Raw genomic sequence first — 23,158 nt, forward strand, 5'->3', positions numbered from 1 at the left:
ATCCAGGGAGATGGAAGACGAGAAAGAGGCAGAGTTCAAATAAGAGTCGCCGTCTTCTTCTTTAGCGGGGGAAACTACGGCTTATATACTGCTGCAGAAAAACCCACACAACCAGTGCTTCTCATGTAACACAGCCTCTACATTTGACTCAAAATGTTAGCGCATAGATACGTCTAAACCGAACTAACGAAGGCAACAAATCCGAGGTGGAGTGAGGCGTGCTTTGCGCCATGTTTTGGCCTGTAGCTGAGCCAAACCAATGTTGCTACGTGGGTTTAAACTGGCTTCCACTACCTTCCACCATTAATCAGTCAGTGGGACGGTGCATTTCCACTGCTGTGTGAAAAATTTGAAAATACCTCGAGCTACTCATATAAAACTCGTTGGCGTTGCTTGTTGTTGAAAGGGCCCACCTGTTGTGTCAGACTGTAGGTAAACATCCTCACTGCAGACAAAAGAAACTCTCTTTTCCACCAGCTCTGTCTGCATGGGACTGCTCATGTGCTGGACGGTGTATGAACGTTTCCACTGTAGAGTAATGTTGACCCTCACATCGCTCCAGATCCACTACTTTCTGAGTCTGGGACAACACTGATGGTGGATTCTGGCTCCTCATGGTTTGTTCAAGTGTCTGCAGCCACAATTACCCTACAGGCCAAACATACATACTCACAATTAGAAGACATTATCCCAGTGTTTTATAAGTTATCATGACAGCACTTTCTCCTGAGAAATCTAAATCGATCAGTCAATCGTCCTGAAATGGTTGACATGAAGAGCAAGAAAAAGAACAGTTTTTCTGTCTGAAAAACGGTATAACTTCGGTGAACAACTTTGATGTGAGCTGCTCTGAAGTGACTTCAAGAGTAAGTGCCCAGAAAAGAAAGAGCCACGTAGATTTACGGGGGGAAGAAGGGACAGTCTGTTACAACTGGCACTGGCTGTTTTCACCTCTGTCCAACATCACACACACTTACTGCATTTGCACACAGTCCACAGTTGTCTTTCTCTTGGAACCAAATACACACAGACAGCAGTGTGTGGAAGTTGAGGGATGTTGTGGAGGACAAACCCACCCTGGGCTCAGTGTATGCACCATTTTTGATTCAAAAACCCACAATTTAGGATGACTTAAATACCTTGTACGTGTATTTAATAATTGTGTAAATGGTGTCAAAATGAGGCTGTGGCATTTTTGGAAAATAGAAATGAAAAATGTGTGTTTTCCGGACATAGTTTACACGTTTCAAACATCATTCTGTGTGAGTCTGTGTATGCCCTGTGCACTCTTGCTGTGTTGAGTCTACACTATTTCCTCTGGCTGCCGTGTGTGTGTATAAACTCCACACCTGCCCTCCACCCTCCGTGGAAATGCTGTGCTTCATCAGGTTCAGGTAGAAAAACCTGTTGAATTGTTTCATTTCTTTACGCGGCTGCCCTTCAACATGGCAACACGGAAACCGGCTATGCTCAATACTAAAAGAGGAAAGCTATTAGGCCTGCAACAACAAGGGTTAAAACAACGAAATGAAAAATATACGTCATATTGAAAATAATACAACAATGACACCAGATCTGTTAAGCTCGTCTGCCAAAAGAATGCAGGGACGTAATAATGCAATGACTGAGATATTTCACGTAATAAACAAACATGTCAGTCTCATGGTAGACTGACAGATAGACCAACATCGCCCTCCTTCGATCCACAATCCCGGCATGGCTGAAATGCAGTAGAAATACACGACTTAACAGTGTTCCATACATCTATGTTCTGCCACTTGTAGGTGAACGCAGGCAGTGGAAGACAGTCTTAATAATATGTTTGCGGGTTGTTCAGCTCCAACAGCACACCTGCAACACATGCAAATGTGTATAACTGCCAGTACATGTCCGCGCCGGAGTCTTCAACCTGAGATGGTGTTTAACCTCTGCCCACAATAACACAAGTGCTAGACGTTCAGACGGGCTGCTTGCATGACTGGCTGACATCACCACTGGCTCTGGTGTTGCTGTTTGCACTGCAGCCAGAACCTGCCAAGACGGACGACAGAGGCAACACTAACAGTGTGAATACTTAACGGAGGGGAGAGTATTGTACAACACAATTTACTTCAAACGTTGCAAACAAAGCCTTGTATCTGAAGATATGAAGTGTATAGATCTATTTTTTTTCCCAATCCCATAAATGTTGCATTTTTATGACCTTTTTTGACACCTTAAAGTTGTCACATGGACTTCAAATGTACTACTCAACATACAGACTCTGTGCGGGTAAATCAGCCACAATCCACTACAAAGTAGTAAACTCCAGCAAAGAGGAAGGAAGCCCATTGAAGGAGGGAGCCTGTACTATCAGATGACCCAAGGAGTGTTTAAGGACATGTCCTCATAACACTCATAACAACAACAGTAGCCAAACTACGCCATCTAGTGGATAGTCTGTCTTGTGGTATAAAAAAAAAATGTTTTACGTGTCATTTTTTCCACATAAGGTCACAACTCTGATTACCAAACGATTCTCGCCAACAGTTCAAAAAAAGCTGGGTGGGTCAAATTAAATGTGAAATAATTAGCTGACACTTCACATCATTACAGGACTTAAAGAACCTGAACTTTTACCGTTTGTATGATTTCATGTCTTCATGTCATCCTGTTAACTGAAATATTGAGGTATGATAATGTGGACATAATTTATAGTCATTGTGTTTCGGAGGCAGGAGTTATCCTGAAACTTCTTCTGTAAATAAGACATATACTAATAGTAACTATGAGTGTGCATATATATATACAGTATCATAGTAACTATTATATAACTATAATACTCATAAGTTGGTATGTTATGTGTGAAAATTGTTAGATGTTATGATGATACAGAGTATTGTTCCTGCTCTCAAATAAGTTACAGGGTTTTATCATCATCATGTAACATTTTCAATGATCTTTTTTTTTTTAATCCCATGACGTTTGATTAGACTGATTGCTTTATTATGTTTTTCTCTTTTAATTTGCTGTTCTTCCTTTATCTTCAACAGGAGTATCAACTACAGCATTACTACTGGATGTCAGTGTTCATCAAGTCTTAATGCGGTGCAGACCAAAAAGGACTTAAAGTGATTAAAAGGTGAATTTGAAAAATGTAAATAAACAGGAGGTTGTTCTGAATCTGTGGCACACAAGTGAGCAATGTGTGCTGTCAGTGCACACCTGGCCTCCTGGTCTCTAGCTGAAACCGCAAATACCAGCAAACACACTGATTATATGAAAAACCTGATGCCTTCTCTGTTGATGTGATCCATTAGTGAGGATCAATCCAGAGCTTCTGTGCCGATTTTAGGCAGAATGTGCTCAGTACACCTCCTCCCCTTCCTTCTTCCTTTTCGTCACGTATCAGCCCGCCTCTGCACTTGCCCAAATATAAACTAGCTGGTTGGTGCAGAGACAGATCGAAATGGGGAGGAGTCTGACACACTGAGTTCAGCTTAGGACAGACTGAAGGACAAACAAGCAGGAAGGAGGAGAAAATTCAAAGATAAACGGGTCCGAAGAAATATTTAAGAATATTAGAGCATACTGGTTGTTGCCTGCCTGAACAACAGTAAGTTCTGACCTGATTTTCTTGGATTTCAGCTACAGCAAGGTTGCTAATATACCAATATGCAGCAATACTAGTAGGCCCAGCCTCAACTGCCTGTTGTTTGACTTGTTGCAGAGGGTCATATGACGGGTAACTATCTGCAAAGTACTTTATATATGGCATATAAGGTGTTTAAATGGCAGTATAGAGAGTAGTATATAGTATAGAATAGTTGTATTATGGCTCAGTGTAAAGCATATGAATTTCTCTTGAGGTTGAGATAAATAAAATTAACTTGGCCCAGTCTTTTTACTTCTAAAGTCATTTCCTCCCCCCTGCACCTCTACAGATGTCTCTGCCTACAGCAGCTCGTCGAGTGCTGGCTGCTGCGTCACATTCGAGCCATAAGGGAGGAGGTCAGTGTGTCTTCACTGTAGTCAGTCTCGACTAAATACAACAAAACTGCATCACAGCCGGCTCGTTCGCAGCTTCTACCTGTGTAACTACATCTTTTAACTGAGTCACTTACAGTTGGAGCTTTTTGTTGAACATTAACTGAAATGTCTGCAGAGCTGGCAGCTGTCCTGCACATTCATGCACCTTGGCAAAACACCAAGTTAGATTTTATTATGGGTATGGACTCTGTAGAAAGATGGCTGATAAAATGCTTCCATTCTCCTCTATAGCCTACTTAGAGCTTCAGTTTTTTTTTTACTTTCATGTGTTGTTTCTTAAAGCGAGGACCTGGAAGATTCTGACCTTTGTGTTGGCCATCCCTGGTGTTGCTGTGTGCATGGTTAATGCCTACATGAAGATGCAGGCAGCCTCACATGAGCGCCCAGAGTTTGTGCCATATTCTCACCTCCGTATCCGCACCAAGGTGAGACGCACACTGCCTGTATCTGTACACACCAATCAGCCACAACTTTAAAAGGACAAACCGGTTAAGTAAATAGCATTGATCGTTTTGTTACAATGCATTGTTTTGCCAGGAAAACCTGGTACCTGGTACCAAACCTGGTATTCATATGGGTGCCATTAGTCACCCATCACCAACACAAACATGTTGTAAATTAAGTACACTCAGTCATGGCAACAGCACTCCCTGGTGGCACTGACCCCTCCAGAAGGACAGGCTGCCTGCCACACAAAAACTGCTCGGCAATGTGCCCAAGAGATGTGATTAAGACCTTAACGGAAGGGAAGGCGATCCTTGATAAAGATCCTTGAGATTGCTCTGTTTCTTTTGTCAGTCATTAAATACTGACGTGGGAGTTAGAATTATAGGCCACATATCAACCCAAAACGTCTGTACTTGATGACCTGGGAAGGAAATGTAGTGGTCAACTATCTTTCTCCAGAATCTCAGTTTCTACCTTCGAGGCTTTGACCAAGCCTCCTATTTTTCAGGGGGTCCTCTGCAAATGGCATAGTGCCAGACACCACAGGACACCTCCAGAGGTCTTGTTTTAATGTCTTGACGCATCAAAGCAATGTCTGATCCACGGTGGGCCCTCTGTGCATCAGATTTGTCCTGGCATGTCCCACAGATGCTCAATCAGACTGGGGTTTAGTGTGTGGCAGGGAGTATTAAGCTGCTAGAGGGGCATTTCCATCCGGAGGTGCATGCCAAGTGGCATCCACATGAATGCCAAGACACAGAATTGTGACCAGAATATTGTGTAACAAGATTATCAATGTTATTCACTCCTCCTCTTCCTGTTTAACATTGTAGCTGATCATCAGTGTACTCCTTCTCCTTTAGCATGATTTACAAAACACTACCCCTCCACTAATAAAAGTTGGTATGGGGTGAATATCAAGGTTTTTTCCCCATTGTTGACCTTACATATGTGTTATATCTCCTTCCAGAAATTTCCTTGGGGGGACGGAAACCACACCCTGTTCCACAACCCTCACACGAACCCTCTGCCTGATGGCTACGAGGACTCCCATCACTGAGATGATCAGTCACATTTCTCAGCTGTGTTTCCCGACAGCAGTGTACTTGGCTTAATTATACTGGCCGATGGGCCAAGCTGCACCGCATCAACCGGTGCACCCAGACAGGAATAAAACCACTTTGTGCTCCATAATAATGACTGCTGTTTCTTTTGTTAATACAGAGTAGTGCTCCCTTTAATCAGTCATAAAGACTTATTTGAAAATGTTCTAGTTTTCCAAGTGTCACCTCTATAGCTTACATTGTACTTTTATATGCTACCACAAGGGGTTGCCAAAATCTGAATGGTTCAAAACCTGCACACATGGGCTTTCAGAAGTTAAGAGAAGGTTGGTAATGTTGTTCTTAATGTCAAACAATCCCATGAAAGGACCACAGAAACAATGAACTAGTCTACTTATTTATGATCTACTTAATTATTCTCAATGCTGAAGTATTGTCTGTAAAGCCAAAGCCTTACATAGCAACCTGTGTTGTTTCCAAGGCTCAATTGTGATCCATAAACAAGAGCCACACTATTGCACTGACATGTTCCTTAATCACCATGAATGTACAAAGTTGTTTGTTTTTTTTGTTTTTTTTTACCAACACACTCACAAACCATCCAGCCATCTAAAATACTATTACTCCACCACTGAAAACAGTCCCAGACTAAATAGCTGTAATATCTGATATATTATATTTTTGAAAATATATTAATGTACTATTTTTAAGATTTATGTCCTCAATAGAATTCAATAGGCTTGGGGGTGAGAAAAAGTATTAAGAGGCAGACTAACAAATTGTTGGTTTTGGTCTTTTTACGGAATAAGAAAAATATTGCTATATTACCTTGGCCACATAGTGTATACCCCAACAACAAGAAAAACCAAGAGCAAAGTGATGTTCCAACAATATATTCAGCGGCATAAATTAATATAGGACAACTGGAATCTATACAATGTATATCTGCTAATCCATATTATCTCTATGTACAAAATAAACAACTGGCTTCTTCACCAACCCTGATAATTCCAGTACTTCCAGCTAAATGACATTTATCAAATGCATTGCAGACATTTGCTTAGACTTTATCCTAAATTTAAAAAAAAATAAATCACAATCAAATGTCATCAGAAGTTAATCCAATAACAGTAAATTATAATACAATTACGTCATGCTGGGACAGGCTACAGTTGATATCAGTTTACATCAAAACTAAATATAAATTTATGCCTCCAGTTTATGAAAATAAATCAGTTCTGTTAGTGCTGGAGTAACTGATACAGCACAGTTTTTCCAATCATGCGGTTAATGTGACCTGACATTTGATGAAATCAACACAATAGCAACTTTCCTAGAAGCTTTTAAAAAGCCCCAAAGTTGACTTGCACTTAAGCTGCGGCCTCTGAATTAATGCCAGTCAACATGTCCCTCCTTGTTCAGCTCAGAGCTACTGTGGCCAAACTTAGCAGGTCTTGTTTCAGAGTCTCGGAACAGTCGGCCTCTCTGGCAAATCTGTGAAGGCAATCTCCAGTTAGCGAGGGGGACAGGAAGGGCCGAGGACAGTCCTGACAGCCCAGCAGCAAAGACAGACAGGCTCGACCCAGTGCTGGGTAGCTGTACCGCTGCGAAAACCAGTACACCTGGGGGAGGAGAGCAGCCAGGGTCCTACCTCTGGCGCTGGCTTTTAACGATGAAGGAGAGTCCTGAGTTGCTGATTTCATAGGCTGTGCTGAACTTTTCATTAAGTTCTTTGGTCTCAACTTCAACTTTCCTGGATCAGATGCTGTGTCCAAATCTGACGCACAACTTGATTTGGAAACTGGAGAGAGAATTTTGACGGTCTTGCGGTCTGAGGTTGTATTGATTCCTTTACTTGCCTTTTGAACTGTTCCAGACAAAGAGGTTTTATTATTGTCCGTCTGATGTACGGAACCGTTTGGTTTCTTCATCTGCCCCGTTTCTGTTGGCGCTTCAGAACCAGTCAATTCTAACTCAGATGTTCGATTAGCCAGGTTCTCCTCAGCAGACTCGAGGCCTTCTTGGTCTGTTTTAGATGCAGCATTGTCCTCTGTGGGAGCTGATGCAGCCGGACTAGCAGCCTTGGTGAAGCAGGACAGAAGAAGAGACACACAGAGATCCTCCAACTCTTTCTGCAGCTCAGTCACCAAAAATCTGCACGCTCCGATCATCATTTCGCCTAAAGCTGTTTTCTGGAAAGTCAAGTCTTCTGCTGAGTGATCGCCTGTCTCTTTGTGGTAGATCCCCAGGCCTTCAAGGACCAATGAGTCCAAAATCTGACACTGTCCTCTCAGCTCTCCTTCATCACATTCCCTCTCTGTGTCCTTGGTGAGGCGACATCCATGCAGGTAATGCAGCACTGGTAGCAGCATCCCTGTGCTGACATCTTTAATGCGGATGGCGTCTTCTGCATTACCCTGAGCTTCTCCAAATCCACCTCTCAACAAGGCCCAAAAGTATTCAGAGCCAACCCCACGTTTTCCCTCCAACCCGGCCACAGCTTCCCTGTTGGCTGGTACCCGAGTCCCATCGTCAAGTAGCAACAGCAGGTCAAAGTTCGAGTCTCCATAGGCACAGATGTTGGCCATGCGAGGCTTTTTCAAGGGAGGTGGTGAAGCTCTGTCAATTTTACCGACTGGTGGGGTTTTGACAGAATTTAGGTATTTTTTATCAAACTCAATTTTGATGCCACCCATCAGGGTGGACAGGCATCCAGACAGCAGGGAGAAGTACAGCGAGTGGAGCTGAGAAGTCAGGCCAGAATGCTGGGAATTAAACCAGTCAGAAAGCAACCTTCCACACTCAGCTGGATGGTCTTCATCCTCATCATCGCTACTGCAACCAAGGGGCTGCAGGGCCAAGAGTAGTCCACCGCTGTCCAGAAGGAGTTTCTTCAACAGGGACTTGTTGCTGTTGGAGAAAAAGAGGATGTATAAAGCTCATAGATGGACATTTACAGTTATTATTCTGTATCCCCATGGAATGACATGGAATGTAACTTTTCACTAAATTGCATGCAAAGATTTGTGTTAATAATTCTTTCAATGATTACTGAACTCATATTCATACAGATCTGCCACTCACCTGCTGATCAAGGGCAGAGACAATGCACAGTTCATCTTGTCAGTCTCAGAGCCTGACAGCATCACATGGGCAAGAACCCCGGAGCCAAATCCAGACTCACACTGAACACGCAGATTGTTGAGAAGAGCAACACCTACAGAGAGATTCAGCACACAATTACAAACTGATCTTGAATGATATAAAAAAAACAAGACAGCTAGAAGTTTTATGGGTGAAATAATGCTTCTCATCCATTCTAAAGTTCATGTGTTGCAGATTACTGATCCCACTAGGACGTCTATCTTACCAAGTTGTTTAACTTTGGCTTTCACTCGGTCCGTCTGCCTCTCCTCTCCTCCAAATCCTCCCTCTCTCTGGCAGAGATGGTGACAAATCAGCGCGACTGAGCCGGTTCGGACCAGCGCCTGCAGACAGTTTGGGTTGCAGCTCAGCCGACAGAGCATACGCAGGCACCTGCTGCTGGGATCCTGGTGCTGGGTGAGGTAGTAGAGCAAGCTGGACATGACACCTGAGCTGACAAGAGCAGCACTTGGGTCGCTGGTGTGGGAGAAACGTGACAGCAGCAGCAGGATGGGCGACTCAGGCGTCCATGGTTCAGGGTGGTAGGGGTGTTGGTAAGCTGTTTGGCGGGGCGCAGAGGGAGGTGTATCAAGAGTGACTTTTGTCAAACAAGCTGCTGAATGAGCACGCTGTCTCCTTCTGTGAGGGGATGAAAATTTTGATGGAGAGACTGGTGTTTGGGTTGTTTTAGCAGGAGAGGGGAGAGTGGAGGAACTAGGCTGGATAGACGGAAGGGGATCAGGGATTTTTCCTGAGGATGACGGCTGGGTTTGAGTTGAAGAGGGCATGGGTGAAGGCTGAGTCACTTTTTTAGAAGTGGAAGAGACAGTGGGGTTGGATGGAGAAGAGTTTTTAAGAGTGGAAAGGGAGTCAGAGTTTGGGGAGGGGGTTTGAGGGGATGACGACGGGATCTGAAGACTCCCCCATTCCCCTTCAACACCTGAGGAATCCAGCAGATCCCCCTCTGAAGTGATCAATCCCTCAGACACCAACCAGGACCTGAAGAGACAGCAATAAGCATGTAGAATACAACAGAATGTAGGATAATACAAAATTCACAAGGGAAATAAATAAATCTATGCTCTTCATTTTCCATACCTGAGACTTAAAAAGCTTGATGAACCTTGCTCCTTCCCGGCCCCTTCCTCCTTCTTGCAGCCCTCAGGAGCAGGAAAGTCAAAGGAGTCGAAGCATGAAGCGGGCAGGAGCTCAGTGGGAGACATGCTGGAGTTGAGGCTCACATCCATCTTCTCAGCAGATTGTTCTTCACCTCTGGTGAGCTCAACTAGTCTGGCAACAAGCAGAGGGACCAGCCCCAACTCCTGCAACTGCTCCATAGCAGATTCATCAAAAACAAAGTCTACACAGGCCAGGATGACTAGTCGGGAAAGGGGATGGCTCTGATGGGCAGACATAAACCCAATTAGAACCTCCAGTCCACCGCTTTCCTTCACCTTGGCCCGGTTGACAGCCTCTTTGCAGCACAAGCACAGCGCCTTGAGGAAGACTCCAGACTTTAGTGGGTCCCTCTTGACCTCCTCAGTGAATTTCTGAATGACCCCCAGTGACCCAACGAGAGGACGCAGGCAGCCTTGGGAACACATGTTGGCAAGGGTTTTCAGCGCCAGCTCCTCAAAAGGTTTCCCAGACTCCTCTGATACCATGACACCAAGCTGAGCGAGGACCCCAGACCGGGACACCTCTCTGGCACATTCAACACCACAGCCCCGGGTCAGCTCATGGAGGGTCCTGAGCGCCGCCCGCCTCAGCCCCTGGGGATACTCTGGAGCAATGAGAGGGGCGAGAGCAGATAAGGTCCCTTGGGTGAGCAGGGACATGCGGTTCGAGGGCGTATCTGAGAGGTAGAGGAGAGCCCGAGCAGCTGACTGAGCGCACTCCAGTTTGGGACAGGTGTCTTTGAGTGGAGCAGCAGAGGGGGAGGATCGTCCAGAAGACAGAGACACACAGAGGAGGAGAAGAGAAACACCACCTGCAAAAAGAAAATATAAATAGATTATTCATTGTTGCAGCTTCAGCTGGATGCGTTACTTTGTGCTGCGGTAAGCGTCTGTTCATTTTGACGTCACAACTGCCAAACAAAACAAAATACCAAAATATACACTGTGTTTGTAAGACTGTGAGGATCTTTTCATTTCATAATAACTGATATATCAATACACCTCTCTTTTAGTCCATAAATGATCATTCTTTCACCATTATAACTATTACAACAATTCTGCTGTTACCACAAATTTCCCTCAAGTACCACTCATCTCATTTTAAATGCTGAAGACCTTGAGCTAAAAATTACACAGCGGAATACACTGACATTTCAGACTTACCGGCTGAGTGGATGAGTGCAGAGCTCTCTGGATCCATGGCCAAGTTTCCCAAGGCTCGAGCAGCTCGGTTCTGGACCGTCTCCAGGGTCACATTTCTCCTCAAGATCTCCACTAAAACAGTAACATTTTTATTCAAGATTAAATTCCATTCACTGTGGTTTTTGAGCTACAATCAACTTCCTCATAAAAAAGAAAATTACCACTTACCGACAATACTTATTCCATCAAGTTCACGAACCTACGGTGGAAGACATTTTAAATGTTATCTGTCTGAATGAGAGATTTAAAGAAGAGAGTTTAACACCTTCTCAACTTTCCTTTCATCTTACCTCAATGCGTGTCTCCAGCTCCGTGCAACAGTTTCCCAGGATGCTCAGAGCCAGGTCCAGGGTCTTCCTGGAGCAATCTGGGTGTTTTAGGAGGTCCAGCAGGGGCCGGAGACCCCCTTGAGTTCTGAATGTGGCAATGCCAGCCTTGTCGCCCTTGATGTGCTGTGTCCGGATTGCAACCAGGGCTCTCCACTGAGATACTCTGGATCTCTTATCCATTTCTCTTCCACCGCCTGAGTCAGACTTGCCATGCCCATGATGTTCAGCCCCTGGTCCAGGTTTGGAGAGGTGAGCCAAGCACCAAGCCAAAGAAGACTCTGGTGATGATGGGTGCCCTTCTCTGGAGGGTGTTCGAGATTGTTTGCTGTCACCTTGAACAGGTGACGCAGACATGTTCCCTCTGATTTCCCCCACAGGTTCCGCAATCTTAATCTTACTCCTCTCAGTTTAGAGAAATACCACACAGCATGTGGAGCATCGCTGAACTGTTCCAGTGAAAATCAATAAACATGTCCTTCCACTTTAATTCGTCGGTTTGTTCACTCAAGTGGCAGAATATATGCTCTTAATGAGTTCGTTCATATTTTTCAAAGTTTTTCCTCCAAAATTAACCTTCTGGCGTGGTCAGAGAACTACAGATACCATCAAAATAGGAAAAGTTGTACCACCTGACGCCGCAGTCGCTGTCGGGAGATGGAGTTCCAACAGCCTCGGTCCACTCCCTAAAAACAGGCCTACATCGTGAAAAGGCCGAACAAGCGTTATTCTACGTAGTGAACGTGTGTTGGCTCAATGTAACATATTTCTGCATATCAAATGACGGACTAAAGCTCTATTTCATCAATGTTTTTAACCACTGGCAGAATAATTTTTGTGAAACAAAATGCAATCGCCTGTGTTAGCCGCTAACGCCATCTTTAGCCAAACAACAAAACAGGGGCGAACGAGGGAGGGAGCACGGAGTAAAGAGGTGGGGCGGTTGGAGAAACACTGGGACTTGTAGTTCGAACGCCCCTGCCTGTCACGTCCCCCCCTTGTGAATTCCCTCCTTTAAAAAACTACATTCCCCGTGATAAGTACGAAGGGTCGCTTACGTTTAACCATTCGCAGCGTTTAGGGATTGTAGTCCAGTCGGTACACCAGGTCACGCAAAATCCCGTCCGTATCAACCAAAGCGGACTACAACTCCCCAACTGCTAAGTGACGTTGTTATAATCATCGTTTTACTCGATGCGAGACAACGCATCGGTGACTGCGAGAGGTTGTTAAAGTCCACGATAGATACTCCGCTTATCAAACAAACAAACAAAAAAAACAACTCCCGAGTGAAAAAAAATTGCTAATTTGGAAATGAATTAATAATGTGTGACGGTTTAGCAGCATGGAGGTTATCGAGACAATTGTGATACAGAGTGCTGAAGTGGAAGCGAAGGAAACGGTCGTGTCCAGTGTGGATACCGATAAAACCAAAGCAGGTTAGTGGAACGCAGCCCGGAGTTGGGGAGCTTTTTATCCAGTCACCGCGTGAAGCGAGGAGGGCCTGATGAGTGCGCAGTCTCTAACGTTACCTATCGCAGCGATTATAGCCACAAACCGTGATTCATACGCTGTCACCTACAGTAATCAGAGTTACGTCGTCTGGTCTTTTAATAACCTCAAATCGTTGTTTAAGCCAGACAAGCTCTGTCAAATCAAATGAATTAATTTTAAAAAGAGGATCAATGCTAGGGAGTGCAAATCAAGGTTATATAAAGATGTGTTCATCCAATGACATGATGCACCTTTGTTTTCCCCTGTAGAATTTATATGGACACTGCAGGCTACATGGCACCTTGTCAACACGCGGCTGGAGATGGATCAGGCTTTTGACCAGCCAGTGTGCAAGAAGAAGAAACTCTGGGAGATGGTGGCAGAGAAAGTGAACGCCAAGCTGAGGGAGTCAGAGGTCACGGACGTCACCGTGAAGGCCTATGAGTGTGACCTCAAGTGGAGAAACATGCTGGCCACGTACAGGAAGAACAGCGAGAGGGCCAAGAGGCTCGGGGCGGCCAGCGTCCACTGGGAGTTCTTCAAGGCCATGCACGAGGTCCTGGGCAAGAGCAGTGAGGAGATCGAAGCCCAGCGGAGGGCCAAGCTCAGCGGGACGAGGGTGGGCAAGGCCATAGCCAGCAAGAGGTTCACCCCCATCCTCCCTACACCTCCCGCAACAGCTGCTCCCTGCTCTGCCCGGCCCCCACAGGACATCCTGCAGCTGTACATGGAGCTGCAAGAGAGGAAGATGAACATGTGGGCCCAGCAGAAAGCCCTGGAGGAGAGGAAGATAGAGGCCATTAACAACCTGGCTCAGGCCATCTCCAGCCTGGCTCAGAAGAACAACACGGACCCGTCGAAGGATTAGTCCAGAAGGAGACGCGATCTGAACTTCCACGTGTGTCATCAGCTCATACCAAAAAACTTTTATGATGCCACACAAGGAAAACTGTTGAAGTATGTTTGTTATAAAAAAAAATGTTTAGATCGGTCATGTCCTACACATTTCTTACTGTTACAGTTTTAAGAGTAGTCTGGATAGGCTGAACTCAGAACTCCAAGCTGAACATGACACAGCAGGTAGAGCACAAAGAGAGATTGTTTCGCCAAAATAAATGGAAATACAACAGTTCAGAAATAGAGACACAGGGTGCAGAGCTTTCCTTCTCTGGTGGATGTCATCGTCAGTTATTTTTTATACCAAATAGAAGACAAAAGAATCCTCATAAATAAGGTTAATATGGGCATGCTACCACCACTGTACCAGTCATGTCAAAAGTCAGCAAACCTATGCAAGAGTGTTGTTGTTGTGTTGTCTTTTTGTCATGGGCCCTGGAAGTGAATTAATAAACTCACTGAAATGATCATGGCATGTTTATGATCATTTGATAAGAGAAGTGAGAGCATCTAGTGGTGAGGGTCCACATTGCAACCAAGTGAACACCCCCCTTCTCAACTTCTGCTACATGGTCCCGAAAAAATGCAAAAAATAACTTTAAAAAGTGAAGAAGGAGCAGGTGATTGGTTTGTCCTTTCAGGGCTACAGTCGGTAGTCTGTTCATTCTAAGGTAAAAAAATAAATAAATAAACAAACAAAAAAAAACAATTCTCAGCTTTGGGTAATCATATACTAATGAAAACATGACAACATTATATCCAATATTTCTGACATTTTGTTTGTAAATCTTACTCACTGGACCTTCAGTAGGTACAGATAATAGTATTAATAGAGACGACACAGGCTGTTACAGTTACTGTAGTATTAACTTCACCATGTACTGTGTTCTAATAAACGATCCTGCAATAAACGATACCTTTGTAAATATTCTGTCCACCCCCTCTTGCACATTTGGTGGTGGACAGAGTGTGAGACACACTTTTTCTTTTGACTGGTTTATTTTTAAATTTAAGATCCCCGCAGAGTTTCTTTGCAGACTTGTGAAAGCTCACTGTCCTCCAGTGGTTTCATTGTAAAACTGCAGCAATAAATTTAGTTTTAATATCAGTATAATCAATATTAATATCTATGTACAACACATCATTAGTGTGATTGTTACAGATGTGATAGTAGCAACAGTGTTCTCGATAATGGAATTAACAGAAAGGTGTTTTAAAGACTTTGAGTGGGGAGATTAGTTTATAATGGTTATCAACGATAGGTTTCCTAGAACCCAGAAATAACCTAACTTGCCAGTTTTCTGTGGAAATTATTGTGCTCCTTCTCAGTATTCTGCTGTCACAGTACAGATATTATTGGCTTTGACTCGTTCTTTCAATCCGAGGAACAAAGAAAATCACTGGTATCTCTATTTGTGTCAGAGTGAAACCTGTGTCCATGACAGACAAGTTAACTCTTTTAACAGTCCTCATCTACTCTGTGTGTTTATATCTCTATTTTCTATTTGTAAAATATGGTGAAACAGTTGTAACCTTGCAAATTATTATCATTTGTCATTCCGATTATGGTCGATTATGTGGAAAACAGCAAATTCACAAAATGTAAATGCTTTAACAGCAAACTTCTGTTAGCAGCAGTATGTGTGCAGACAGACCGGGACAGAAGAATTACTGTTAAAATAAAACTTTATGTTACAGAACTGTTCATTTAAAACAAAACACAAGTTTCCAAAAGACCTCATCGCATCATGTGTTCCCAGAATCAGTGTTTTTAAACAATAAATCTGAAATGGCGTCACGTCGTTGTACTCCCTCGTCGCACACCTCCCCCACTTCCTCTCCGGTTACCGCTTCCTCTTTCTCAACTTCTCCTTGAACCACTTGTCCCATGTCCAAAAACACGTTGTGCAACATGCAGGCAGTCAGCACAACAGCTCTGGCTCGATCATAGTTCCCAATATCCAGATACCTGAGCCTCTGAAATCTGGCTCTCAGGCTGGCCACAGCCTGATCCAGGATGTGAAAATGATCCTGCAGCGTCTTGTTGAAGTGCTCCTCTCTTGGTCCGAGACTTCCTGAGTATGGAGTTAAAATCTGAGCAGTGAGCGGATAGCCAGCTCTGGCCACGAGGCAGGAGCCAGCGGGCATCAGTTCAGGATGCTGTTTGAGTTTGTCAAGCACAGCACTGCCTCTGTCCACATCTGATCCTTTACTGATTCTGCAGTGCAGGAAGCGGCCCTTACGGTCACATACGAGCTGAAGGTTTAGCCAAGAGTCTGGATGGGCCTCCTTCTTCATCCTCTTCACCTCAGGCACTGTGCTCTCCACATCATGTTTCCCTATAGGCAGGCGGATCGGGATGTGGGTGTGTCCCAATACTCCCAGGATCTGGGGGACACCTTGCTGCTCCTCTTCATACTCCTTCTCTGGACTGGTAAATGGGAAAAGGGCCTCAGCAGCTTCTGTGCCTGGAAAATACAGAGGAAACATCATTTCCAATCCCCCCTTTTTTGTTTAAAACACTCAAATCACTGACAACATTACACTGATAATCCCACACTGACATCAACCCACCGACTGGCCATCTGATCAGCCTCTCTTCCAGCATGTTGACACGCTCACAGAAAGAAAAGAAGATCCTGTGGATGTTTCCTTTCTCCAGGTGAAAGCGACGGGACACTGAGCGGTAGCTGACACGCTCGGTGAGCAGAGTGAGGGACAGCAGGACAGTGTGGGACAGGGACAACCGAGCCCGCCCAGCCATCCGAGCCCTGGACTTGGAGGTTTGAAGCAGGTCTGCGATGTGCTGATGAAGGGGGAAAACTGATTGTCAGCAGGTGTTTCAGGTGAAAATATTGACAAATGATGATTCTGCTTATATATTGTCGTCAAAACAAGGAGTGCATCTGACAGCAGACATAAAACTGATTGCTGTTCAATGACAAACTGTGTTTACTTGGCAAATTAAAAGGGGCACTGTGTAGTTTGGAAGAAGATATTCAATCTCAGGATTTGAATATTTAAAATATTCATTAAGTAATTATACAAACTCAGAAATATGTATTTTTTCCAGAGGTAAACAACATCCCCAGAACACTGTTTGAAGCCAGATATGTGGCAGGGTCCACCAAATATTAACAAAGTAAAACAGAAATAGAAAATACAGTTGTGTTGTCCTTAAAGGGCAATTTGTTTATTCAGTCACAATAAACTACATGGTGCAACTTTAAACTACATACATCACAAAACTAGAGCAGAGAAACCCCATTTTGGATGTCCTGGCGGTGTTTATATGCAGTAGAAAGCTCTTTCCCTTTTGTAAAGCTTCTTTCAGCGCATTAACAGCTCATGATTTGTCACCACGGACCTTGACTGCAGCACTCTCCACAGTGTCCAGCGGCTCCCTGAGCTCCGGACTCTCCTCCTCCGGGGGACTGGATGTTGTAGTTTGCAGAGCCTGGGGCTGCACCTGCACGTTAGCCTGACTTTGCAGTAACTGCACATAAACAGCAGGAGCAGGTTGAGTTTTAAGTTTAGCCATCAGGTCAGCCTCCAGGATCTCCTCCACCGCCTGGTCCAGCCGCTGCTCCAGCTCGCCCGGGGACAGGGGCTGCCACTCCCGCTCCACCATGTCCTGCACGGCTCTGCCGGCAGATAAAACATACTCTCTGACGTCCATTAGTAGAGACGGATAGTTCCTTTTTTAGGCTTATTTCTCTTCATACATGGAGCACAAAGTTACTTGGCGCTGCGCAGAGGAGTCGCGAATTGTCGCTGCTATCAAAATGCTAACCAAAGCTACACTGCTAGCTAACGTACGCTGCGTTCAAGTGCTGTTGGGAATTTCAAAGACTCATTCTGCAATGATTACGAAGCAATGACACTTTAACACTTTTCGTCCATTAATCAATTGATCAGTTAATGTTGTCATCAACTAATTTGTTTCAAAACATGTTGTTAAATGACTGCATTTGAAAATTAGCCACCCGCTGACACAGTGGCCTTGTATTTTTATTTGTATATAAATGTCCTTATATTGAATTTAATTAATTCAATATGAATGTTTTTTGATTTAGTTCAACTTCAGGAGACACTGAGAAAATCAATCAACAACTGAATCTTTAAAATCTTTAGGTACAATCCCACTTGATTTACTTTTCACACATATTTCTTACTAGTTACCCTGATATAAGATGACCACACTTGCGGACCAAACACAAATGTTTGTCGCTGTATGTATATCAAGTCGTTCGTGCCTTAGACAAACCATCCCATTTTATTGGTTGCAGGTAGCATAAATATTTAAAAATCTTTAACATGGCATCTCCTCATCAGCCTGCTGCTAACCTTTGTACTAGCGTGTTATTGTATTATGAAGGCAACACTGAAATGACCAGAAAACACACAAGTGTGACCAAAGATCAATAACCGATTGTGTTCCTTAAACAAAAAACACTGCATTACTGTGCTAATGTTTACCTTCCACTACGAAAGCATACAAAAACACCACGGAGCACAGGGATGAAAAACAGTTGTTTTAATGTTAAATCAGTTACAAGTGCAACTTTGATCATGTCCCACTGTTTAACAGCCTCAAATTGCAAATGCGGTAATGTCAACAATTTCATTCAACACCCCCAGGTCGGAATATATACTTTCTTGTTGTGTCTAATGGAGGAATTTTTTTTTTTATTTTTATAGTGTAGTTTTATAGATCATTAGATCCACTGTTCAACTTTAAAGTGATGTTATGATGTAGACAGGAGGTCATTGCGCATTCACCTTTAATTTTAGGAAAAGGGCATAAATGGTGTAGAGTAATACAACACAAATTGCAGCATGAACTTAAATGGGCAGTGATTCTGGAATGATGGCGGGTCAGATGTGCAGGTCACTACTCACAGGCACAGTTCATAATTCATCACATGTCAAAATGGGTTTGGTGTAATACTCATCTCCAAGACTTCCTGTGCTGCGATCAAACATTGGAGAGGAAAGTTGATTAGTCCCCACCTTCGTTAGTAACGTCGAACCAAAACAAAAAAACAAATCAATACCATTATCAATTCACTTTTGATTGCTGCCATGCCCGTCGCTCGTTTGTTTTCCAACATCGGGTCCATGCCAGCGTTACATGTGTTGTAGACTGAGTGTATTCATTCAGTCTCAGTAACTTGAGCAGCTACAGTATGAAAACTACAACTACTGATAAGTAAAGTACCAAGAAATGTTCATCTTAATGTCTGATCTCCTGCCAACAACTGAATCTATTTTATTTCAGATTCGTATTGTTCAAATGTTTTTGAAATACAGATAGTAACTTAGAAATGCACAAACTCCTAGCTATTGTCGCAACACATATCCAGGCCAAAGACCAAAAACATGTTAACTCCTATATAGTTTAATAATAGTTTAATAAAGAAAACACACAAACATAAAAGCCTAAAAAGGTCACACCGTATCAACTCCCACGTTTAAGCCAGCAAAATAAAAAACACAAGGAAGGCAGCAATAACCTTTCCCCCAAATAAAGACTAGAATTAATTAAATACGAGGTACAATTCTTTATGTTCAGCCTTTACCAATCCCATGGATGACTGACAGTGTCGTGACAAGTCCGTCAGGTATCTCTGAAGGGTCTTGTGTGAAATTATCAATTTATCGAGCATGCGTTCACCGATTTCAGGACAAATGAACCACTTTGAAGCACCCGCCCTCAAATTTACAACTACAAGAATCCGTGTGTGTAATTCTTTGTGCCCAGCTGAAGATCTGTTGTCGGCAAGATAAAACTCGCCCGCCAAGGCATCATTTCCCAAAATTCAACCCCTCCCTCCTCCACCCCCTCGTGCATCCTCCCTCCAGCCCCCCTGCGCGTCCCTCTCATTTCCCTGCTCCCTCCCTCACTGTACAGCCTGCTCATTGGCTGTGCTGCCCGAGTCCTGGGGCTTCATGACGTCAGGGAGCTCTGGGGGAGTGGAGAAAGACTCGACCCTCAGCTGCTCAAATGAATCATCTGGGAGAACGACAGAGAGGGAGAGAGAGAGAGAGAGAGAGAGAGAGAGAGAGAGAGAGAAAGTGACAATCGTGAGACGGGAGGGCAAGAAGATACGTAATATAAAGTAAAATCAGGTCAGAGCACCAAAGTTCAGCTGACACTGAGTTAGAGTTGGCTGAAATAAAAACAAGCAAGTGACTGGTGCCACGACTACAAGACTAACTGAAAATGGTCTCTGACGAGGTTGGATAAAAGGGGGAAATACTCACCACCCAGACGGAAAGCTAGTCCCACTGTGGCAGGGGCCTGAGGTCGGGCTGTTTGATTTGTGAAGCCACAATTTCCAAGAGTTTGACTGTCATTTAGCATCACATCATCCTGGTGAAGGAAATTCAACAAATAAAAGTGGTTTAGAGCCTGCGGTTTATTCAATACAGTTTTATTTATGTTTTACACAAAGCACCAATGGGGGCAAAATCCATCAATTTCACAAAATGCTCTCCGCTGTGAAGACTAAATGTGTTCCTTCTAACTGGCAAGTTTGTATTTAGTATGTTTCTATTGTCAGTTAAGTGTAAGGTTGGGTTAATTACATGACGCACTTTGGCTTTTCAACACACTGCTATGGATGGGTGTTTCTGAAGAATCGAAAAGTGTCCATTTTTGATGAATCTAGTGAACCAAACAAATTCACATGCTGAAAATGTTATAATATTATAATCCATCTTCAGCATACAGCAGTCCTGCTCATTGACTTGTATCACTGCATACACAGAGTGAACACCAACAGAATTACTATGGTCACTGGAAGATACAAAGGGTTGGATAGAAACCAGTGGATCTACAACCTCTGTAATGAGTATCATATTCTGTTTGAATATAAGAATGTATAATGACTTATAGAATCTGTAAATCAAACTTTTATGTTTGAGTTAATTTTATTATTTTTAGAATAAGATCAGCCAAAAGTTATTTGTAAAAACAGGTGCCATCATGAAAATGTCCTTACATTGTTTAAGTAGTAGTTACTGTATTTTGGTTATATTTTGTAATTGTTGTATATTCTATTTGTGCTTGATTCCATGTAATTATATTGCTCTGAGCCACATAAAAAAAATAATGAAAATTCAAGGAATTCTAAGATTACTCTAGTTGCTAAGAGCAACAATAACAAACCCGGAACCTTTTAGCTATAGAGACCACTAACTGGTCATTACACTACTACCATGGCAGAGACTGACACTTTTATTACCAACTGATGCGAATGTCTCTGTTAAAATGATATTTGTCTAAAACATCCTTTTTTTTCAAATGTACCTTATAAAGCCTCTGATCTTCAGGTGGCCTCTTTAAAATCCCTTCCACAATGCGCTTCAGTTCATAGACTGTGGTCGACTCTTTGGCATCTGTGAAGATGGTCGTCTTGTGACGTCGAATCATTAGAAACACATCCTGTAGTGAGATCAAGTGACAGGGGGAAAGAGTGCAAATGAGACAACAGTGACTCTCACAAACATCAACACAGGAAAAACTTACGGTAATCTTTAACCAAGTTATCTCCATTTCCCCTTCAAACAACTTATTTAGAAAAACATCCCCAAGAAGACATGCTGCGCCTGTAATATCATCGTGTTATCTATCACAGGCCCACGTTCCACACCAAGGAATAAAACTCATGTCAGTGTGGAGATAATTCAAATCTAGTCAAAACACCCTCAGCAGACCACTGAGCCAAACCCGACACACAGTTCCTGATAAAGGTGTTTGATGCAGTCTGAATGTCTCATGATAACGCAGACAAACAATGTGCCCAGTCACCATAACCTCTGACACAATAAGCACCATTGTACAAGGATCTTGTATCGGTGTTGGATAAAGCTACACACTTACAGCGACAACCACTGCTGGCAGAAGCTAAAGCTCTTTAATTAGGAGGCTGCTTCTTGTTTAGCTAACGCTACCTGCACTAGATCAGCCTCTGACTCCACAGAGTAAAGTTGGGTGGCCGCAGCTGTGGCGGTGAAAGCTGACAGTGAGTTAGGATGTCCGATTATATCTGAAAAGAAAGATCACAGCTCTGCTCCATAACGTCACACCAATCTGTTCACCTGGGTGCTTTAAAAGACACACGGTGCGGCAGCTGCCAGCTAGCGTCATGACGAGCTAGCCTAGCTGTGAAGTAATTGCTCAACCAACTGTTAGCTGGAGTAGCTTCCCTAATAGTCTGGATTTGGAAAGTGTGGGCCACAAAGCTCCTACACACACGTTGAGTTGGACACAGATTCATGTTGAAATAGCTACATTCACTGTTAACACCATCTCCGCCTTTAACCCAGGTTGTTTGATGAATTTATAACGTTAGTGCTGCTGCTGCAGCTACTGACAACTTCGGCTAGCTAGTTAGCTTCTTCAAGGCTAGGTGGCCATTTGATCAAAAGCAAAGTTTGTTGGTTGGGCTGTCACTTGTCCTAAACGATGTTAATCCCTGCGATCCCTGGATCCTTCTCCGCCAGCCTTGCCATGGACCTGATCGTTACAATCAAATGTCCAACCAGCATACGCTAGTGTGTTGACGTTCACCAGCGTAGGGAAGCTAACCTCTGATAGCTAGGGTTAGCTAAACAAAGACAAGAGCTTTTGTATGATCGCTTTTCGTGACAGGCTTGGTTCGCCGACTGACCGCGTACCTTTTCACGCCTAAGGAGGGAGTCTTTGGCTGCCTCAAGTAAGGTTTGGTTAGTCAAGAGCATAACATTTAGAGCTGTATCTGTTTTCCTCACTCACCATTTCTTGCGGTTGGTTGCACACAGGGAAAAAAACGCCTCCACCGCACAGCGACAACTGTGAGATCACAGCAGCATCAGACAGCCACAGCTGCAGTGCCGACGTCAACCGGCAGATGGCGGTGAGGCGCCAAAAAAGTGATCCTCCGCCAGAAACTGATTTCCGTCCGCGGGAGCTGATAAAGCTGCACCGTACAGTTTATTTTATCTGGATCAAAGAGTCATAACTACCCATACAAATAACTTTATGTCCGTGATAATAACAAAGATATGTCTGTAACGTTTCTTGTAAACAAATAATCACAAATGTTTGCAATTTATATCGTAATCAAGGAATGACAATTACGTCATCACAGGCAATATTATTGTTTACAGTGTCATTGTGTGTTTGCAAGTCACACAACTAGACTGTTATAAACACGATTTACGGACGGTCACTTTTTGGCACCACATCGCCGAACTTCCTTCTTCTCTTACTGAACGAACTGCAACCGGATGGAACACTATCGCCACCCTCTGGCACCATTGATATCAATCCCGTGTCTCGTAAACAACAATAATGAGATAATAACATATGGCGCTTTTCAAAAGAACA

At 43.6% G+C, this 23,158-nt stretch overlaps 5 protein-coding genes across 9 annotated transcripts; 2 read left to right on the forward strand and 3 right to left on the reverse strand.

Annotated features, from left to right (window-relative positions):
* The first annotated feature begins 3,433 nt into the window (after positions 1-3,433).
* Positions 3,434-5,670, forward strand: LOC119013356 (cytochrome c oxidase subunit 6A, mitochondrial). The gene is made up of 4 exons (XM_037087795.1): positions 3,434-3,595; positions 3,924-3,990; positions 4,312-4,454; positions 5,447-5,670. The coding sequence occupies exons 2-4, from the start codon at positions 3,924-3,926 to the stop codon at positions 5,534-5,536; spliced, it is 300 nt and encodes a 99-aa protein (XP_036943690.1). The 5' UTR covers positions 3,434-3,595; the 3' UTR covers positions 5,537-5,670.
* A 747-nt stretch (positions 5,671-6,417) lies between these two features.
* Positions 6,418-12,302, reverse strand: armc5 (armadillo repeat containing 5). Its single transcript, XM_037087786.1, has 7 exons — positions 11,356-12,302; positions 11,234-11,264; positions 11,027-11,137; positions 9,783-10,674; positions 8,911-9,683; positions 8,625-8,757; positions 6,418-8,450 (listed from the first exon to the last, which is right to left on the reverse strand). Exons 1-7 carry the CDS (start codon positions 11,746-11,748, stop codon positions 6,959-6,961), a joined length of 3,825 nt encoding a protein of 1,274 aa, XP_036943681.1. The 5' UTR covers positions 11,749-12,302; the 3' UTR covers positions 6,418-6,958.
* A 282-nt stretch (positions 12,303-12,584) lies between these two features.
* Positions 12,585-14,766, forward strand: si:dkey-66i24.7. Of its 2 annotated transcripts, none has more exons than XM_037087788.1 (2): positions 12,585-12,830; positions 13,155-14,761. In XM_037087788.1, the coding sequence occupies exons 1-2, from the start codon at positions 12,737-12,739 to the stop codon at positions 13,751-13,753; spliced, it is 693 nt and encodes a 230-aa protein (XP_036943683.1). In that variant the 5' UTR covers positions 12,585-12,736; the 3' UTR covers positions 13,754-14,761. The 2 variants fall into 2 exon arrangements, with proteins under 2 accessions (XP_036943683.1, XP_036943684.1); XM_037087789.1 differs by lacking the exon at positions 12,585-12,830 and adding an exon at positions 12,843-12,983 and having other exon boundaries at positions 13,155-14,766.
* Positions 14,767-14,964: 198 nt separating this feature from the next.
* LOC119013352 lies at positions 14,965-18,167 on the reverse strand. Its single transcript, XM_037087787.1, has 3 exons — positions 17,150-18,167; positions 16,357-16,588; positions 14,965-16,250 (listed from the first exon to the last, which is right to left on the reverse strand). Exons 1-3 carry the CDS (start codon positions 17,459-17,461, stop codon positions 15,529-15,531), a joined length of 1,266 nt encoding a protein of 421 aa, XP_036943682.1. The 5' UTR covers positions 17,462-18,167; the 3' UTR covers positions 14,965-15,528.
* Positions 18,168-18,474: 307 nt separating this feature from the next.
* elob (elongin B) lies at positions 18,475-22,731 on the reverse strand. 4 transcript variants are annotated; one of them, XM_037087791.1, is made up of 4 exons: positions 22,565-22,731; positions 21,098-21,232; positions 20,050-20,158; positions 18,475-19,798 (listed from the first exon to the last, which is right to left on the reverse strand). In XM_037087791.1, the coding sequence occupies exons 1-4, from the start codon at positions 22,565-22,567 to the stop codon at positions 19,686-19,688; spliced, it is 360 nt and encodes a 119-aa protein (XP_036943686.1). In that variant the 5' UTR covers positions 22,568-22,731; the 3' UTR covers positions 18,475-19,685. The 4 variants fall into 4 exon arrangements, with proteins under 4 accessions (XP_036943686.1, XP_036943685.1, XP_036943689.1 ...); XM_037087790.1 differs by lacking the exon at positions 22,565-22,731 and adding an exon at positions 22,468-22,564; XM_037087794.1 differs by lacking the exon at positions 22,565-22,731 and adding an exon at positions 21,742-21,885.
* Positions 22,732-23,158: the final 427 nt, after the last annotated feature.

Source organism: Acanthopagrus latus, chromosome 23, assembly GCF_904848185.1.
Source record: "Acanthopagrus latus isolate v.2019 chromosome 23, fAcaLat1.1, whole genome shotgun sequence".
NCBI classification, from domain to species: domain Eukaryota; kingdom Metazoa; phylum Chordata; class Actinopteri; order Spariformes; family Sparidae; genus Acanthopagrus; species Acanthopagrus latus.

Excerpts from the sequence above, each read along its gene's own strand:
- LOC119013356 (XM_037087795.1), top strand. The coding sequence starts at position 3,924 with ATGTCTCTGCCTACAGCAGCTCGTCGAGTGCTGGCTGCTGCGTCACAT. Across the intron at positions 3,991-4,311 it reads TTCGAGCCATAAGGGAGGAG|CGAGGACCTGGAAGATTCTG; the intron begins GTCAGTGTGTCT and ends TGTTTCTTAAAG. Across the intron at positions 4,455-5,446 it reads ACCTCCGTATCCGCACCAAG|AAATTTCCTTGGGGGGACGG; the intron begins GTGAGACGCACA and ends ATCTCCTTCCAG.
- armc5 (XM_037087786.1), bottom strand. The coding sequence starts at position 11,748 with ATGTCTGCGTCACCTGTTCAAGGTGACAGCAAACAATCTCGAACACCC. Across the intron at positions 9,684-9,782 it reads TCAAGCTTTTTAAGTCTCAG|GTCCTGGTTGGTGTCTGAGG; the intron begins GTATGGAAAATG and ends CTGTCTCTTCAG. Across the intron at positions 8,451-8,624 it reads TCTCTGCCCTTGATCAGCAG|CAACAAGTCCCTGTTGAAGA; the intron begins GTGAGTGGCAGA and ends TTTCTCCAACAG.
- si:dkey-66i24.7 (XM_037087788.1), top strand. The coding sequence starts at position 12,737 with ATGGAGGTTATCGAGACAATTGTGATACAGAGTGCTGAAGTGGAAGCG. Across the intron at positions 12,831-13,154 it reads TACCGATAAAACCAAAGCAG|AATTTATATGGACACTGCAG; the intron begins GTTAGTGGAACG and ends TTTCCCCTGTAG.
- LOC119013352 (XM_037087787.1), bottom strand. The coding sequence starts at position 17,461 with ATGGACGTCAGAGAGTATGTTTTATCTGCCGGCAGAGCCGTGCAGGAC. Across the intron at positions 16,589-17,149 it reads TGGAGAGTGCTGCAGTCAAG|CACATCGCAGACCTGCTTCA; the intron begins GTCCGTGGTGAC and ends CCCCTTCATCAG. Across the intron at positions 16,251-16,356 it reads GCTGATCAGATGGCCAGTCG|GCACAGAAGCTGCTGAGGCC; the intron begins GTGGGTTGATGT and ends TGTATTTTCCAG.
- elob (XM_037087790.1), bottom strand. The coding sequence starts at position 22,530 with ATGCTCTTGACTAACCAAACCTTACTTGAGGCAGCCAAAGACTCCCTC. Across the intron at positions 21,233-22,467 it reads CCCTCCTTAGGCGTGAAAAG|GATGTGTTTCTAATGATTCG; the intron begins GTACGCGGTCAG and ends ATCTCACTACAG. Across the intron at positions 19,799-20,049 it reads ACTAGCTTTCCGTCTGGGTG|ATGATTCATTTGAGCAGCTG; the intron begins GTGAGTATTTCC and ends TCGTTCTCCCAG.